Source organism: Anomalospiza imberbis, chromosome 1 (genome assembly GCF_031753505.1).
Source record: "Anomalospiza imberbis isolate Cuckoo-Finch-1a 21T00152 chromosome 1, ASM3175350v1, whole genome shotgun sequence".
NCBI lineage: Eukaryota > Metazoa > Chordata > Aves > Passeriformes > Viduidae > Anomalospiza > Anomalospiza imberbis.
Genome location: NC_089681.1, coordinates 69,972,554 through 69,991,213, shown reverse-complemented (window position 1 = coordinate 69,991,213; position 18,660 = coordinate 69,972,554). Strand labels below are relative to the sequence as shown.

The window sequence follows — 18,660 nt, the reverse complement described above, 5'->3', positions numbered from 1 at the left end:
TATATCTATAATTTGTAGTTCTCAAAGTTTTCTGTAGTTGAACCACTGTAGTATTTTGCTGTGCCTTTTAGCTTTTCTAGCATATCATGCAATAGGACTATTCTGTGATGAGAGAGGGTTTTCTTGAAAAAGAAAGTTACCTTTGATAAGAGGGAGACCTACACAAACAGATCAAAGTCTGCTTTGAACTCTCCTGCTGTTTCTGTCAGTGAGCATCTGGTACTTTCCGTGAGCAAAGGCTGTGACTTGTATTGGGTTATTAGCTGAATTTATGGCCAAAAAAAGAACTTCCTAATTTACTTACATTTATGGTAAGAGTTATGTGGGAACTCACCTTCTGGAAATGGGAGTTTGTCAGATTAGGTTCCACAGATACTGACTCTTTGTAAGCTCTTACTAAACCTCAAAAGTAGAGGATCTGAAGGTACAGGGACGTTACCTATTTCTTTCTCATAGGCTGGTGAATGCAGGAAGGAATTTTTTCCCCTTGTATTCTCCTGGGTTTCTACATGCTTCTGGTATGCTTCCTAGATGAGGGCGTTCTGCTATACATTGGGAAACAGTAAAACAATTGCACCATTTCAGGAGTGCAAGATTGTCCTGTTAACTGTACAACACTTTTTAATTTCTCCTATTTTATGAGTATTGCTCATCAGATGTAGCTGGCTCTCTGGGCCTATGGAATTAGGGGACTTGGTTCACTAGTACACCTGGTTGTGTATTTAAAAAATATAAATTAAAGAATAAATTTGGTTTAGTGGGTTTCTTTGGGGCTTTTTGTTTTGTTTTTCAACCCAGAAATAAAGAGGGTCTCTATACACAGTCACCCCAGCTCAAACTTGGTGTTTTGCAGCCCTGTGCTTTAGGCAGCTGCTGCTGCTGACTCAGGTGGCAGCGGCCAGCTAGGCCAGGAGAGTATAAAATCAATGTGAGGGAACCAAACCCTGTGTTCATTCCCAGGCATTCCCACCTCGGGGAATCCAGGCATGGCTGACTCTTAGAGGAACTGAAATACTGTGTGACTAGCATAGAGTTCACACTTTTTATTTTTCTCCTGAAAGTGATATTTCATGAGACAAGCAGTTGCAGTTTTGAAATGAGGAGAGAGCTGACATACATTTAACCAAATGGTATCCGGCACCCATACAAGAGAGTCAGAAAACACAGATAATATCTCGCTTAACAAGCAGTATTTTTCCTGCCTTTTTTTCTTTTTTTTTTTTTTTAGTTCTAGGGCCTAACAGTTGAGGAAGGTGAAAAAACAGTACAAATGTTTCCACATCTAACATTAAGAGATCTCCTAGAACAAACCAGGCTGTGCTGCACTCTGCAAAAGCAGGAAGAAGAAACCCTCAATATTAAATACACACACCCCCAACATTAGTGTGTGAAAGAATAGGGAATGAGATTTCTATAAGACATCCTGCCTTACCTGTCTTTTCAACAGTCGTAGCACCAGCAGCACCATTCTGGCATGAACTGAATCATTCTCAGAGCTGGATGTACATGTTAAAGGAGTACCAGGCTAAGGACTTTGGCAGAAATAAAGGACACTAAAACCTTATTGAACTGGGCAGTTTTTTCCCCTTCCTCTCTTTCCTTATGGCTTCAAGTATATTTCTAGGGCAGAGATGAGGAAAGTAAAATAGAGAGAAGTTGAGAGTCTTGCAAGGCATCATGATAGGTTAGGCTCTTTTTGATTATTTTTATACAGAAATGGCAGTGGAAAATCTGAGACCATCCTACAGAGATGCAGATTGAAATAAAGGAATATCTGATACAACCTGCAGTTGTAATTCTTTCTATTTATGACTTAACAAAGAGCAACACGAATCAGTGGCAATACCAGAAACAGAACTTCGCTTCCACAGTTAAGGTGGCTTTTTATAATAATTAATTAAAAAAAATACCCACCCCCTCCACCCCAAGATTAGATTCTATTTTTTGTGCCTCACTTCTTAAGCTACTTTGCTCTGTTATGTGACTTTTGAATAATTTTCCCCAGTACTGGCCACTAGGTATTGGGGTGGGGTTTAGTTCCTTTTCCTTTGACCGGTTATTGTTCTGGGCATGTCTGTTTGAAATTAAAATGGAAAGAATTCCCACCTTTCCCCACTCTCCTTCCATGTCTAAATTCAGTGGAAAAAGAAAGTTGTTGAGATTGTGCATGTGTAAGATTGCCATGCTGTAATGAACTTACCATGGTGTAATGATTTAGATGTAGTTAAGGCATGAAATACAAATACAGTGCTCTAGCATCCAAGAGACAGAGCTCAATAAATGGATATATTTTAAATCCACTATTTTTGTCCTGTCTTTTTGCATGTAGGGATTTCTTAATCATGTGTAACAAGAAGAAATCAAATTATATTAAATGGTTCATTAAAGACAAGTTTACTAAATTTTCTTAAGTGCACTCTCCTGCAAAGAGGGAAACAGGCCTGATCTCCAGCTTCTGCCCCACCAAGTCCATGAGGTGACTCCAATTCATACCACCTGGGCAAACTGCTTTTAATTTAACAAGTAGAAGACTGATACCCATTTAGTGAACCAAAGAGTTCACCACTGCAAATGTACTCTCCTACTAACAGGTTTCTATTCCAAAAAGACTGCTCTGACTTCAAAGTATCCTGCCTAGACTACATATTGTAGGATGCCTAATAACACACTTATAAAGATATTATTTTGTTTGTTATCTGTTTTTCCATAGTTTTTATATTATGAGTTCATATTGGTTTGTAGTCAAAAACAGTCTTCAGCTTTTTAGGATTATTGTTCTTCTCCATCAAAGCATCAATGTCTGTTATTGTAACTGGGAGTGCTGTTTCATCCTTGGAAGATGCAGGTAGCTTTGGATTACTGTTACTTTTTAAGGAATTTCCTTAACTTATGTGTAATGTGAAGAGAGCTGCCAGGCTGTTGCTTGCCCTCCAATTAAACCTCTGGCATTTTTCATTTTTTATTTTGTGTGGGGCAAAATGTGTTGAACAAATTGAAATATTTCCGCAGTCTCTCCTCACTTGTGCATCTTATCTGTAAGAGATACCTCAGCTTGGCAGGTTAGGGCTTGCAATGTAAAGTTGCTGTCAGTTCTGTAAGTTCCCTACATCCCAGAAATCTGAAGAAATAGTTAAATAAGGAGCTAAATAGTGAATGGCAAAAATTTTTCAATTAACTTACTTCCTGCTTTTATTTTCCTTTGCTGTAAAATTCATGCTCTCTCTTGTCCATTTATGCAATCTGCCTTTGCTCTTGCACTGACATCCACTGCGTGTTATTTTGCCCATTTAAGAATATACCACAGAAGCTGGGTATGAGAGGGAACTTATTAAATCATCTAGTTAGTCCTCCTGCCAGTGCAGGACTGATTCTTCAATACCCTGGAGTCCTCTGGCTGCAGTTTGGGATGGTTCACCTGATACAGCTCTCAAAACTCCTGCTCAGCAATTATTCCACAGTTTCATAGGTGTGTCATTAAGAAATGCAGTCACATACTCATTTAATTAATTTAAACATAAGTCTGTGCCAACAACTCAAAACAGCTAATTTGGAAGATGACTTAAAACTACCTGTCATTTCTCCCCATCATGATCAGTCTAGATGGGAAAACACAATGCTTTGATCCATCCAGGAAGCAGGGAGGAAATCATTCACTTCATTCAGATCAAGTCTGTAACTGGCACCACTAAATTGCTGTCACTAAAGTAAGGTATATTTGGTTTAGTTTTTCCATTTCTGGTAAATGTTTTAAGGTTTAATTGATGTTTGTATTTTAATGAGGGAATTCTCGTTAGGAAAAAAAACACTAATTTGCTAAGGCTTTGTGCCATAAAATTACTGCCCTTACTGGTGTGCCAATTGCCACAGGATGCCTAACAGATTTCATCAATGTAATTTGGTAACATCTCAATTTTCGAGACAAGGGTCTTACGTGAACATTACTGCATTTGAATTCTGCTCTGGGCCTGTTCTGTTCTTTGCTATTAATGCAAAGGGCAGTCTTTTAGTAATAGTCAATGAAACTAATCACTTAGATAATTCCTTCAGTGGATGTTTCAAAGGCATGCTTTTGTTAGAGATGTATGCAGTCATTTTGAAAGTTCTGCAAGACAGTGATAGTACTGTGGGCAGGAGATGTATGCTGTTATTGAGGCCTGAATCAAGAAACCTCACCATTTCTGGAAGCACAATACTTAGGAAAAGAGTTCTTTTTTCTTACTGTATTGTGTTTGGCACTAAAACAGTTCCACGATATCTGCAATGTTTTAAAGCACCAAACTGTTTGCCTCTGCAAAACCTTGTGTACTCAAGATATTGAAGTTTGTTTCCTATTTGCAAATAGAAGACAATAAAATCCTTGAAGTTTGCTAATTGTACATGTTTAAGAAGACTTTGTACCTACAGGCACTTCACTACTTGTAGGCACAAGAACCAGCCAGAGCTTGGGTGTATTAGTGTAGCTTGCTGGCATTGTAGCTGAATTTTCAGTTGAAGATAAAACTTTGGTTTTTGAGGTAGTTCATTTGGAGCCCCAGAATACCTGTGGGTTAGACTTCACTATGTCTTTGAAGCAAAACCAGATGTGTTCTCAAGGAGAACTTGTGGAAGAAATAAGATTTTTTACCAAGGATGTCCATTTGATAATCTTTATAATCTGTCAGTCTATGTTGGCTAAATTGGATCTTTTGAGCACAGCAGCTGGAAAACATACATGTCTCACAAATATCCAGACTGGTAAGGCTAATAACCGTGTATCCATACTCAGTAAATTTGTCGGAGACATTGGTATACATTCTTTTTAAAAATACTATTCCCCTGTATTCTTAAAAAGTTTTCTTTGCGGGAAAGTGGGGTTTGGTCCTAAGAATATCATGCTTTAGTAGTGTTTGGGTTTTTTTAAGTTTGATTTGGTTTGTGGTTTCTCCTATTGTATTATTTGAAAATGAGGCTACTCTGACAATGACAATCTAACCAGTGATTTCCTCACTATTAGGAAAGGAAAGTCCTCCAACTAGTGATATCCCTGATGATCCAGATGAACCTATGCCTATACCAGAGGACCTTTCAACTAGTACTGGAGGTCAGCAGAGTTCTAAGAATGACAGAATCTTGGGTAAGATAACAAATACACTGATAAGAAATACTAGTAAATGATATAGCAATAATGTTAAATTACTTTTTCACAAGCTGACAACAGGCAGGTCCTGTGCCTTTCCATCTTCTTCAGGTGCATAGTGTTTTTTGTGCACCTTTTTCTTTGGGAAAGGCATCTTCATCCACAGAGAACTTATAGAGATCCTACTGTTTATCTTCTTACCATGACTGTTGCTTGATATCCTCCCCAGGAAAGAGAATTTTCATTCTGTGTAGGAATGGAATTAAATATGTGGTTCCAGGTCAAAATTATATGAAGTCAGATTTGATAAAAATTCAATAAATGCTTAGGTGTTTTCATTATTATTTTTATTATTAATTTGAATGTTATCTTGAATGTTACTGTGTTATCTGCTATTCAGATTTCTTCAGAAATGCATATTAGAACATACATAGTATTTATATATTTGAGATTCCAATATCTGATCTCCATTTATCTTTGATTTTTTTACCTGGAAGAACTTTAGAAAACACTTACCTTTTAGATAAAAATCCACACTTGATAAAGTCTGTTGGGTTAAAATTTTTGTCCAGAGATGATTGTGCAAAATGCTGATTATTCTTAGGGATCCCAGACTCACATCAAGGACTAGCAATGCCGATGACTTCTGTATGCACCAGCTTCCACACAGTGCACTAAAAAGACTAAATATTACTTGAGCACCATGCCTGTTTACTAGTAAGGAAAAAAAAAAAAGAAAAAAAAACACTAAAAGAGGGAAAAAAACCACAGTGACTCCCAGAATGCTGTGATAAATGCCCCATATGATAAAAATATTTCTGTAAAGGGATGACTATCAAAGTACAAGTATTTACCCACAAGTAAAAGTATTGCTCATTATTCTTACATTCTAATATTATTGTAAGAGTAAGGGTCAGGGTGGACGATTTACAGAAAGATTGCAAGTGCCTTTAAATATTTATTGTATAAGGAAATCCAGTAAAGGATAATAGGTGGAAAGGGAGGCACAGAAGGCAAAATAATTAATTCAACATAATACAGTAGGATGGTGTCAGCATTAGGAATAGAACCTACTCCCAAACTCCAGCACTAGCTAGTAGTGAGTGCATCATCTTATGCATCTTCATTTTATTTACCATTTGAACCCCTCTTATCAAAAATGTGAGCAAAAATTTCAGCTCCTATGTGTATATTGGCAAACTTTATGAAAAAGAATCATATTTAAAAGATGCATTTAAACAATCTTATCATTTACTGAATGATATATTTTTCAGTCCAAAGATCTTTGGACAAAATCTTTCATTAACTGCTTGTCTATCAACTCAGTAAAAAGAGTCATGTCTCCTTTCTCCCACAGTAACTAACACAACAAAACATTTAAGCCTTAAGTCAAAAATTAAAATTTTAAGTTCTTTGCTCAAGCCCAAACACAGTTTTTCATTGTGCTGAATTTTCTTTAATATGCACATGAATATTGTGAAGACCAAACAAGGTTAACTTTATATTTGTTGATGATGTAATGATTCTGCCAACAGTTCAGTCATATATCAATATGTACACTTATTCTAAATATGATTAGTTCCATCTGTTATTCTCATTACTCAGCAATAAATTACATTTTCCATGTCCTGACATTAACAATTTTTCTACAGCCACTTTCTCTACTCATAGGTCTTTTGTTTACAAGGGTTACATCTTGTAGTGAGATATTTACCATAGTCAACAGAAACAAAGACAATTCACAATACTCTGTTTTATGGATGACCTGTAGGTATCAACTGCAGTGCTTGAAATGTTTGTCTTTTCTGTAAAGCTGCATACACTTTTACCTCTTCTCTTGCTCCTTTTTGTTAGCTCTAAGCTAGCTCTCTGAAAACAGTATACTAAAAAATTAATTCTCCCTTTTTACAAAAAGGATGTGAATATGTGTCCCAGGCATATCAGGAGCCATATGATTGCTGTGCACATTCTGGTTCTTCATCAGAAGAAAATCTCTTAGGAATAAAATAATACCTTAGGAGTGGTGTTTGGCCTATATGATCCTACAGGTGTATCAGGGGTGAAGGGGGCTGTCTTCCTATGTAGGCAGTGGCAGTGTAGACAGGCTTGGTGTTTAGTACAACACTGTCATTGCCAAGTCCCAAGATCTGTTCCTCACTGCTATTTATCACCACACTTAGGTAGACAAGAATGATCTGAAAAAGTAGTTTGAAAATTGAAAGATAGAGAGGAGAGCATTGTAAGGACCCACTGATGTTATCTGTGTGCATCTGGCAGGTGGGAGCTAGACTGTGGCCTGTGGTAACCAACAGGCCTTTCATGAGCAGATATGGCCAGCCAAGAATTTCTCTCTGTATGACTTTCCTAATGTCCCATCTATTTCTTTCATCAAAAGGGAACTCCCTAGCATTTGGATTTATTTCAATATTTATTTATTTATTTATTTTTTTCAGTGTTAGGTCTACAGTGCATTCCACTTAACCTGTAACACCCTGAGAGATCAGCTGTCCATACAGCATACACCAAGGAATTTGAGTCGGACATTTATTGAAGTCCTCTACATTCTCGAGGACTTTTTTATACACATAGGGCTATAGAGGTAACAATGGGAATTGCAAGTTTGTTAAATTAAAATAATAAATATTTACCTCATCCTACTAAAATTAGGTGAGAAATCTTTCTTTAGTTTTAATCAGCCTGTGAGACAGAAATGTTCGAGTGAAAGCTTGCATACTCAGATTTGTAGTAACATTTAATGAAATAGCTTTTAACGCTGGAGTCAAAAGTTTAATTACCTTTCTCATCAATTTAGCATTTCAAAGGCCAAAGATCACAGGAAATAAGCTATATTTAGAAAAGAAAGATAGGCTCTACTCTTCCATGTGTTTTTAAAAATCTCCTTTTGTGCTTCTTCCAAACATGTCCTGAGACATTATTGTGGTGCTACAAAGCTGATAGAAACACTTGAAATATTTCTCCTGCTCTGAGAATGAAGATGTTGAAGTCCTCTACTTGCCAGATTTTATTGGTTGTCTTTAGTTTTTGAATCATCATTTAAAATTACTATAGAGGGTGCAAACTTCATAAAGGACGTACCATGGGGATCATGAAATATATATTTTGACTTGTGTCCCCAGGCAGGGGGGATGCCCAAAACATGGGTTTCTTCTGACCAATGCAATAATGATCAACGGGTGTGAAAGTGTAATTTACGGAAGTAAAATCATCAACAGTTTCTAGTAATAACCCCAAGTAGCACAGCAAAGCAGAAACGTATTGGAAGAGATGTTCTGGTCACCATCAGGGCTCTTCATTTCCTTGATGAGCTTACTATGATTTCAATGTTGCAACCCCCAGAAAGCCACTATGTGTTGAGCAGCTTCCTTCTGCATGCTTAATTTCTGCTGCTCTGTCCACTAGATATTCCTTCCTTGTCCTATTCTCCACCCTAAATTTACTTCTCAGGCTGATCTGGCACCTATAATATTTTATTAGTTTCCTCTTGCTCTTTTCACCCAAGTGCTTTATAGATAGTTTTTCTAGAAAACACAGTGAAGATTTTCAGCAAAGTGTGAGATTTTCACTGTTCTTTAAGGCTCTAAAGACCCTGTTTTATCATCTTTCCTAAATATTGTTTTGAAATCTTGGTCTGAGTTATTTAGAAATCCACTGAAAGTCCATTCCATTAAGAATTAGTGCTTTACAGCCTATTTTGAACAGCCCTATTTCCAATGGTACCCTACTGGAAACATCATTTGATAATTCTCAGTTTCCGTAAGTTTCAGGTTAAACGTTTTGTGCACCTTTTGTGGATGATCAGTACTGAACATCCTGTATGTGGTAAGCAGTTGCAATTTAGGGCTGTTTGTGTTCTGAGACTGCATCCTAATTCAAGCCATGTGTGGGAAGGTAATGAGTCAGTGGTCTGTAGATCAGACCCTACTTCATGGAGAAAGCCATTTGCTGCCATCGTGGCATTTGTGTAGAAAGGCAGGCAGTGCCTTCCTTTATCCATAACTGCCCATTCCATAGGTGGCCATCACTGGATAAAAAAAGCCATCTCACAGTATTAGTGAGATGTTAGTGGCCTCAGAAAGAGGCTATGGGCTCGCCATTTCTGCACACACAGCTGTCTGGCACTGGAGATGACCATAAACTTTTAAGACACAAGTCAAATGTTACCACTGCAGTCACAGATTACAGTCTGGGCCTGGAACAAATAGACATCTTTATTTTAAGAGTTGGGGAGAATTCATCTCACAGAATTGGGTTGAAACTTGTACAATTGACAAAGTACACCCAAAGTAACCAGTCAGGGTGATCATAGACATCAGTAGAAAACAGACAAGAATCATATGAAGTTATAAAGTCCATTTGTTTAAAATAAATTAGTATGGGAAGAGACATTAAAAGGAAGATTTTTTTTTGACATTTTTCTCTCCCAGTGGGAAATACCAAGTTATGATGTTGTGTCCCTCCCACAACTCAGTTATTGAAGCAGAAGCCTGTGTAGATGCAGGCTTTGGTGCCTGGCATCAGTGGGACCCTGGCATTGCCTTCACACCTTGGGGTCCTCCCTCTCAGCCATGGGCATTCAAAGGTTGTAACCTGCATGAGGACCTACTTACTGATGCAGGCAAGTGTCTTCTCTCTGATCAGCTTTGATACTTTGTGTCCTTAAAAGGAGCTCAACCATTTGAGAGCACGGGCGCAAGTATTGCTGAGGGGCCACCAGGCAACCACAACTATTGCCATTACATAAATCTACTGCAACTCACACACAGCTGGGTGGAGACAGAGAAGAAGTGTGGAAAGGCTGCAGATGGAGGGGAAAAGCGAGGAAAGACAAAAAGGGAAGTGCCCCACCCCAGCTTGCAAAATCGGTCCTGTGGTTCAGACAGGTCTAGGCACTGCTGCCCTGGTAATTCTGCTGGGCAGGGAAAAGGGCAGAAGAAAAAGACTGCTGGAGCTAAACATCATTGCACACTCCTCCTTGTGGGTGTTCAGTGGCTATGAAGGCAGTGTCTTGTGTATGAATAATAAAGTATGGCATGTGTGTGCCTGGACATTCAGAGAACCAAATTCCAAGACCTGAAGTAACCTGGAGGGCTGTGTAATATGTTTTATTTGCTCAGGTTTCAGATGGACATCTCTGCTGCTCAAAGGTATGGAAGTGTATAGAAGCTGATGAGCCTTTGTAAATAATCGGTGATAATTGCTGTCTCACCTGATGTAGCCCCCCACAAAAGCCGAGAGAAAATTGTTTCGAGATGGTTTTGGGAGCTTTGAAAATTGTCTTTAACCCTTCACAATGAAACAAGGCTTGAAAGTCCAACTGAGGAGACTTCTGAAGGAATTGAAAAACTTGAAGTTGAAATATTTTAGGAACTTTTAAAAATAGGGAAGTCAGGAATCTCCCCTCTTATTTGGTCTGAAGCCCCTATTTCTAACCCCAAAGTAACAGTCCCCAGTATGGACTGGTATTGTATGCTCTGAGAGCCTGCCAGTATGATGTATATTTTTTTAAGGAGAATGCAAGAGATATTTTTGTCAGGATTATTTTCATTTTGTCTGCAAAACTCTTATGGGGATTTGTATAGAGGAGGATGTGGGTGGTTTAGTTGGAGAAGGCATGTGACAAATTTCATGAATGCCCTTAAATATGCTATACAGGATATAAGTTATATTCAAGCCTTCAAAGGTATATTTTGCATGAGCACAGTGTGAAACAGTATGCTAGAGTGAGATGCAGAAGACCTGGGTATATGGGGCCATTGGGAATTTCCTGTTGTGCCAAGAGACAAGCTCTGACCTATGTCATGACTTAGGACTTAGAAAAATGTGCACGAAGGCAAATGGAAAAATGCCCTGTTACTGAAGGTGAATTCCTCTATCAAATTTAAAAATGTTTGCCGCAAGTAATGGAGGGTGAACATTTTCAGAATAAACTTGCAAGAAATTTGTGGAAGTAAGGGCAAGCCAGCCTGAAAAACAGAGCTGCTGCAGCCCCAGCATAGGCTGTGCTGCATTATGAGTTCAGTTCTCTCAAGCCATGCAAAGCCAGATCAGGCACGTAAAAATCTGCCCTCTTGATGCAACCATAGCACGTCACAAAATCAAATCATTGAGAACAGAGCTGATCCTAAAAAGAGTTGTACTTTTATAATGATTTTTATTTAGTTTTGTGAGGAATTTTTTTTACTCAGAAGTATGACAGCAGGATGATTTGTGTTGCCACTGTGTGGCAACATGATATTGCAGGAGGTGCTGAAGATATGGTGTTTTTTTCTCTTATTTTTACAGAGCTGTGTAGCTTGTGGAGCTGCAGCCTATTTCATGAGCACCTGCTGGGTAAAGCTGTGTTTTCAGAAGAGAACATCAGCAAAAAAGTCAGGAAAAACCTGGAAACTGTGCAAGTTTTGTTTGTTCAGTGTTGGAGAGTGGCAAGCATTGCTTGAATAGGAGAGATGCAGTGTGTTTAGCTGTGTGGCTTTAGGTACAGATTGAGTCTGCTGATCTAACTGCAGTGAGAGGAAGTTCCCTTTATCTGAGCAGAAGAGATGTGCCTCAGAGATAAACCCCATTCTAGCTTGGGAGTTAAATTTATCTAGCAGGATCTCAGCAGTGGCTGCAGCTCAACTCAGAAACACCAGGCTCTGGCTGGAAGATAGGCATATTTTAGGCTGGGGAGGATGTCTGTAACTGCACCTTGAAAAAACTTAGTTTAAGGGAATGATTCTTCATCAAAAGGTTGGATTCAAAAACCAGCACCAGCCACCCCTCTGTTCTGTGTTAATTCTTGCTTGCTCTTTGTTTTAGGCTTGCTTTTTACCTTAAGCAAGTTTTCTTTCACCCTGCGTGTTCTCCAGGACTGCAACCTTACCAAAAACTTAACTGCTGGACTGAGGCACAATGCAGGGACTACTTGCCCCTACAGAGGTGCTGTTTCAGAAGCAACTGCTCTTTTAGTCTTGTTCAGCCACTCCTCATATTCCTGTAATTTCAGCTCCTGCTATGGTGGCTCCCTGGAAAAAGGCGGTTTCTGGCTGCAGAGGACCTGCAGCTATGCTCTCCCCTCAGATGTGAACTTCCTAGGCTCTGTCCCACAGTAAAATGTACAGAGTGTCACTCTGGCTTGCTCCACCACATTTGAGATTTGCAGGGAAGGATGTGCAGCATGGCCATGCCTTCACAGTTTTCCCCAATGTAGAATAAGCCCTTTATGATACAGAGGGGGGATGAAAGAGCTCTTTTTTGGAGCTGTAGTCCTAAAGTCAGGACCGAACACCACTCATTGCAGAAGGACAGAAATTTGTTCCCAAACCTTTTCCTTTGAGCTCACGTTGTGAGGTTTCTTGAAGCCTCAGACGGTCTCTCAGGAAAAAGCTTTTCCTGGCAGGCAGTAGGTAGGTGTGACATAGCCACCAGTGCAGGCTTACCCTCAGCATGTCATTTATGGTGCAGATGTGGGACCACAGCAAGCTGTTAACCTGTGAAGGTAGATCAGCTAGCATCCCAGGATTTTGGCTTCCAGACACAGCTTATTGGAGACTGTCATGCCTATCCAGCTGCCTCCCTGAATAAGTGAGCAGAGCAGCAGCCAAAAAGCAGGCTAGAGCTCAGCCTGCAACGCAAGACATCCTGCTGCTCCCTCCCTTGTCTCCTCCCTCACCCACAGATTCTGTGTTATAAAGGTGCACATGCAGGAACACAATTCCTAATAAATTAACCCTGGTATGTGCTTATTTCTTTATTTTTTTACACATTTTAAAGTTAGGAATAATGCCCAGTTCTTGTATTGCAGTTTAGGGTCATGTTTCTCAGAAATATTTAGGTGTCTAAGTTGCCTGAATAAAAAGAGATCCCATGAAGGTATCTAATATATTGTTTCACCATTAGCCATAGTGACATCACAGGCACCAAATAGGACTTTTGGAAGTAACTCATACTCTACTGATGAAAATGAGATTTCTATCCTAACATGGCAAAATCCATACCTAAAAATTGGATTAAGAACCTGATTGAATGATTTCAGAAAAAAAAATGTCAAAGCAAGCACAGATTTATTCTCAAATTCCAGCCAAAACAGGCCTGATCCAAAAAGAAAAGTTTAGGCACATGTTTTCCTCTTTGTTTTTCACATTCCATTTCTCTTGTTTCTCTTCCCTCAAAGATAGTCCAAAATTATCTTGCTTGAGAAATGTAATAAATTTAGCAAAAATTGAGAAATGTGACAGCATGAATTAACTTCCACTCTTCCAAGCCACATATCAGAGTTTAAAGACAAAAAGAAAAAAAAGGAGGTAAAAACAAAGGAGAAGAAACTGAAGGGTAAGGAGAACTTTCTCATGAACCTTTTTTTTTTACCCTGGAAATATTACTTCTGAGGAAGTGGCTCTTACCAGAGTTTTCAGTAACTTCTAGATTATTTCATGGAATGATATGAGAAACTCACTTGTTCCCTGACACTTCCATAAGTAATAAATAATAATCGACATCTTTAGAATAAATTGCTAATTCCTTCATATAACAGAGTATCTACACATGATTTTTCCCTCCCTGCTGATTAAGTAACAACAGAAACGTTTAATGCAATGAAAAGGTGGGTTTAAACTAAAGTTGGCGACACTTTCAGCTTGTGTTGCAATTAATAGAACAGGAAATATTAATTCTCCATATTTCATCATTTAGAAGCATCCTGTGTTTGTAAGAAGCTGTGATCAGCCAACATCCCTGCTATGGATTTGAACTTTGCGAATCTTTGGTGGTTTTTGAGTTTTGGGGGTTTTTGTCTAAGCTAAGAGTATTGTGTTCTGATTTTTCATAGTGGCTTAGGGATTTTTTGGAGGGAGATCCGTCCCTTCTCATTTACAGTACTGTGTACCTCAGCAGTATATGGGCCAGGTTATGGAACCTGTTTTTTCCTGCTGTGAATATATGTTGCAATGCTCAGAAGTGGTGGTAGTGGTTGGCCTTGAAACAGGATGGTTTCATTAGCACCAAAATGGGGACTGGGAGCTGCGGAGCACTGGTGCTTCTGCACCCCTCATGCTGCATCTGCATTTCAGATACATCTTTCCAGTTCTTTCCATATGAAAATTTATTTTCAGGGGAAAACAACACATTCAGCTATAGAATTCACTATGAACAATATATTTGCCTTATTATGGGGTGCTTGGGTTTTGTGCCCACCTTTGTGAAGTAAAAACACCAGTGAGACTGAGGGAAGTGTCAAATTGTGCATGATCCACATGTACCCTGACCTCCAGCTGGCTGTTGTTCACAATTCAGACTGTGAATGTCTCTGTCTTTCCAAAGCAGAGCACTCCTCCCGGTTTTCTCAGACTGAAGCCATGAGCAAAGAAATGAAAACATCCCTTACCCACTGATATGGCACCTTCCTTTCTGAGTCAGGGTTTGTTCTTTTTCCTTCCAGAATCCACCTAATTTTGTAACTGGCACCTCCTGTGGCTGAACAATGGAGGGGTGGTGGGGCAGCCCCAATGGCCAAAATGGTCACTGAAGCTTTGTCTGCTGCAGGTGTGGATCTACAACAATTTTTCTAGAAATCAAATGGGAACTAGGCTTTTCTGGGGAGGGGTTGATTTTCCTGCCCATTTGTCCACATAATGGCAAGTAGAAGTAAAAATGAGAAATTATAATTGTGCTAGCAAAAGGCTTCAGTGGCTTTGGAGCCCAACACATGAAATATATGAGGGAGGAATAATGGTAATGAGGCATTTCCTCTGTTGTAGTATCACATTTGTTTAATCTTGCCACTACATTGTTAGTAGATCCTAGTAAAATTGGTATCCTATCATGAGCTTATTGTGGTGTTAAGTGGAATTCTTTTTCTCCTTGCAAAACAGACTAGAGAAGTCTGATATTGTTTATTCTGTAATCACACATTAACGAGTCTGTACATTTGCTGTACAGTATAAGCATTAATAATAATCTCTTTCCTCTGTTCAAAGAAAGAGATTTATTTGTACCATACATGATACAACCCTTGGTGTTTAGAAGACAATGCAAATATGTTTTTCATTTCTGAAGCTTTTTATAATTAATTTGTTCTCTTTAATATTCCCTTTGAAATTTGAAATGGGAATGTATTTTTCAGCCATCAGGAGCCATTTTTTCCATATTCTCTCCTTTGCATGTTTATATGCACACACATACATATATGTACATACAAATATATGTCTGTCAGTACACAAAGTTACGTGCCTGCAAAACCAAGTTCCTCTGTGTTTATGTCTCTGTGAAAACAGTACACATATGCAAAAGAACATTTATCTTGAAAGCTGAGCTTTTCCTTCTTCTTTAGACCAAGCGAACATATACTCTGCAACATAAACACATGCCATAAAAGTATTTTTTTCAAACCTAAAAGAGGAAAAGGTTAGTTCCTGCTAGCTTGTCTGTATCCTTATAAGAAACCTAACTGTAAATTCCATTTGGGAAGTGGGTAACAGCTGAGGAAGATCTGCTTGTACCCACTGTGGCTTTTGTAATCTGTGTAAAGTGGCTGGGCCAAGGCAGCTGTGAAGGTCATGGTACAAGAAGGACCACTGAGGAGTTCATGAAGATAGAGGGAGATGGAGAAAGGAGGGACAGAAACACACATGCCCCCAGGTCTTCCTGCCAGCATTCTTTGCCTGAAAAGGCTCTCCTGCCTGCCCCTACTGGCTTAGCAGTGAGGGGTACATGGGTCTTGAGGATTCTCCCCTGCAGCTCATAAGCGCTATTCCTCCTTGCATTCAGATGTTCTATTTACTTAATTCCTTGCAGTATTATAGAAGTAAGGTCTGTAATGAGAGACAGGGAAACATTCAAGAAATGTTTTTCTCCAGAAGATTCTTTTGAAGTTCTATACCAAATTGAGGACTGCATAGTGAAGCTTTGGGGAACATATAATAATCACAGAAGGGGGAGAGATGGGTGGCATATTGAAATAATCTAATGGAAAATGCAGATATAATATCTTGTATCTCTCGTTTGAGATACAGCTTTCCACTAAAAGCTTATGCATGCCTAACTTGATAACTTTCTTAGAGATGTTTCAGTAGCTAACTGAGCTAACAAATACAAAAGCACAGTTAAAAGTATCAGTGTAATAAAGGTAGTGATGGACCCCTCTGCTCTTCTGTCCCAGAAAGCAATTTGTATTCAGGGAATCTCCTTACGCACATCTTGGGGAGCTTCAGGTAAATTCAAGCTATAACTCCTCAAAAAGACCAGGCTAGTTGAGCACAATGCAGTCCCCAGCCTTCCTGTGTGAGAACTCATGTTTTCTCTGCAATGGTGGTTTTCTTAACTCCTCTTTTTTGCCCTCAGTGAGACAGAGCACAAATAGTTGCCTATTTCCTGAGAACAGAGTGATCCTCACATTCTGGGCTGCGGGTTGTGTTTTTCACGCTCAGGCATCGGATGGGAGTTAATCAGATAGCCATGGGCAGCTCTAGCAAATAGCACATTTGCATCAGCAGAAGCTAGTTTCAGCAGACTTGCCAGGAAGGTTTTCTGCAGCATGCCACAATCCTGCCCTACTCACAGGCACTGCACATTCATTTGACAAAACAGATGACAATAGAAAATGAAACTTCTAATATTCTCTTCTTAAAACACTTGAGAAGCACCTTACCCTGAAGGTGTGAGCCTGTGATTCACATCAGCTTTCCTGGGACTCCATGACGAATTTGAGGTAAAGGAATCTGAAGCTATGGATGAGCTGTACTTCATTTATCCAGGTGGCAAGGAGAGCTCTTAGAACCACTCTAATGCAAGTGATAATCCTGATGACTAACTGTTTCCAAGAGTCCAAAAGCCATCAAGTAGAATATTGGGATTACTGGGATTTGTGTGTCTTATGTGCTCAGAAATAGTCAGCCATTACAATTTTGTCTTTTTATGTTGGACAAGTAACTTCAGATTCAAAGTTGACTTTTTCTCTCTTCTAAATGAACAAAGCATCATTCATTAGTCACAGAGTTTTTCATTTTTCTATTTGCCTTACACTTAGTCCCACCACACTGTCTGAATGTTAGTATGAAATTTAGGTGCTTTATGAATCCTGGGTTGGGCACTGCTGATGTACTCTCTCTGGGTTGGTAGCAACAAGGAGCTGCAACTTGGTAGTTCCTGGGAAATAAAGTTTCCTGATATATTATGGCACATTAAGACACACATTTGTTTGTTTCTACCTTGAGAATCCAGCATATTTGGTGAAAATGCAGTTCAATATGTTATCCTTTGGAATATTTGAAAAGCAGTTTGAGCATAAACTGGGCAGATGCTTTTGAAAGGATTCTTCCAAGTAAAAGGCACTTAAACTGGCTAGGGCACACGACTAGGATCAGAGAGGAAGTTTGACAGAAACTTTGCATGCTAGACACTTTCAAATATTCCATAAATGCTGAGATGGCAGGAAATGCCAACAATGATAGTCTAAATAGATCATTAACCCTTACAGGAGACCAAGCTTTGATCACCCTCTGAATGCCTGGCACCAGTTTTCACGGCACAGATCTTGTTCTAGTTGCATATGTGTGTCCTTTGTCCATTTCAGCTCTTGCTGTTGGTGTATGACTGAAAAAGGGAGTGAATTATGCTTGGGGTTTTTCTACTGCCATTTTTTTCCAATTGTTTTGTTGGGACTTTTTTTTATTCTCATTTTACGTTGTGGCACAGGGCTCCTGGAAAAGAACCTCTGTTACTCAAAACACTGCACAAACACCAACAGAATACCCCAAAGAGTTTACAGTCTAATTAAGGCTGTATATATATATATATATATACATAATTGATTAATTAAGCTTTACAAGTCCTATCCAAGGTAAGTGTAAGGTAGGGCAGAATGAAATGTAATCAATTTTGCTGTGCAATCTAACCCATGTACAATATTCTGGAAAACAGAGAGAAAATTTGTTTTCTAACAGATGCAGCAAAACACTCTTGTGTGTTCTTCTTCAGGGTGTAATGGGATTGGTTTGGTTCAAAGTACTCAACTTTGTTTTAAACCACATTGCTTCAGTTTGAAAAATAAGACTGAAAAATATAAAGAAGGTAAAAGTAAATAAATGAAAAATTTTGTCACCCTACATGAGGGAATAAAATAAATATTGTCAATGAAATATTAGATCACTTGGGGAATCAGGAAATAATTAGTTTCCTGACTTCTAATTACTCTAGATCTTAGTACAGAGCAGCAATTTACTGTATCACTTGGACTTCTGGAAAAAGAGGAGAGCTGATTCCAAGCTCTGTGCCTGATTTGGAAAGGCAGAAATCCTGGGTTGTACCAGTGCAGTGAGTGAAATTTCCGCATGGTGCTGATGTGACAGAAGTGAGTGAGGCTGGACTTGGGAGGCTGGGCAGCTGAACATAAATCCCAAATTTCAGGATAGCAAATCCATACTCTGGTCCAGACTTTTGTTTATGCTGAGATGTTTCTGAAGGTCTTTTGCATTTAAGAAAAAATACTCTAGCAATTTGGTTTTGGAGTGAGATTTCACACCTTATAATTGAATGTGTATGAGAAGCAC

At 39.0% G+C, this 18,660-nt stretch overlaps 1 protein-coding gene across 22 annotated transcripts in view; it reads left to right on the top strand.

Annotated features, from left to right (window-relative positions):
• Positions 1 to 18,660, top strand: part of IKZF1 (IKAROS family zinc finger 1) — a 108,040-nt gene that overhangs the window by 53,612 nt on the left and 35,768 nt on the right. For 18 of the 22 annotated variants that reach the window (XM_068196225.1, XM_068196215.1, XM_068196207.1 and 15 more), the window contains one exon: positions 4,994 to 5,113. In XM_068196225.1, the coding sequence (XP_068052326.1) occupies positions 4,994 to 5,113 (120 nt within the window). The remainder of the gene's footprint in view (positions 1 to 4,993; positions 5,114 to 18,660) is intronic. The other 4 variants (XM_068196108.1, XM_068196068.1, XM_068196054.1 and 1 more) reach the window with 1 other exon arrangement.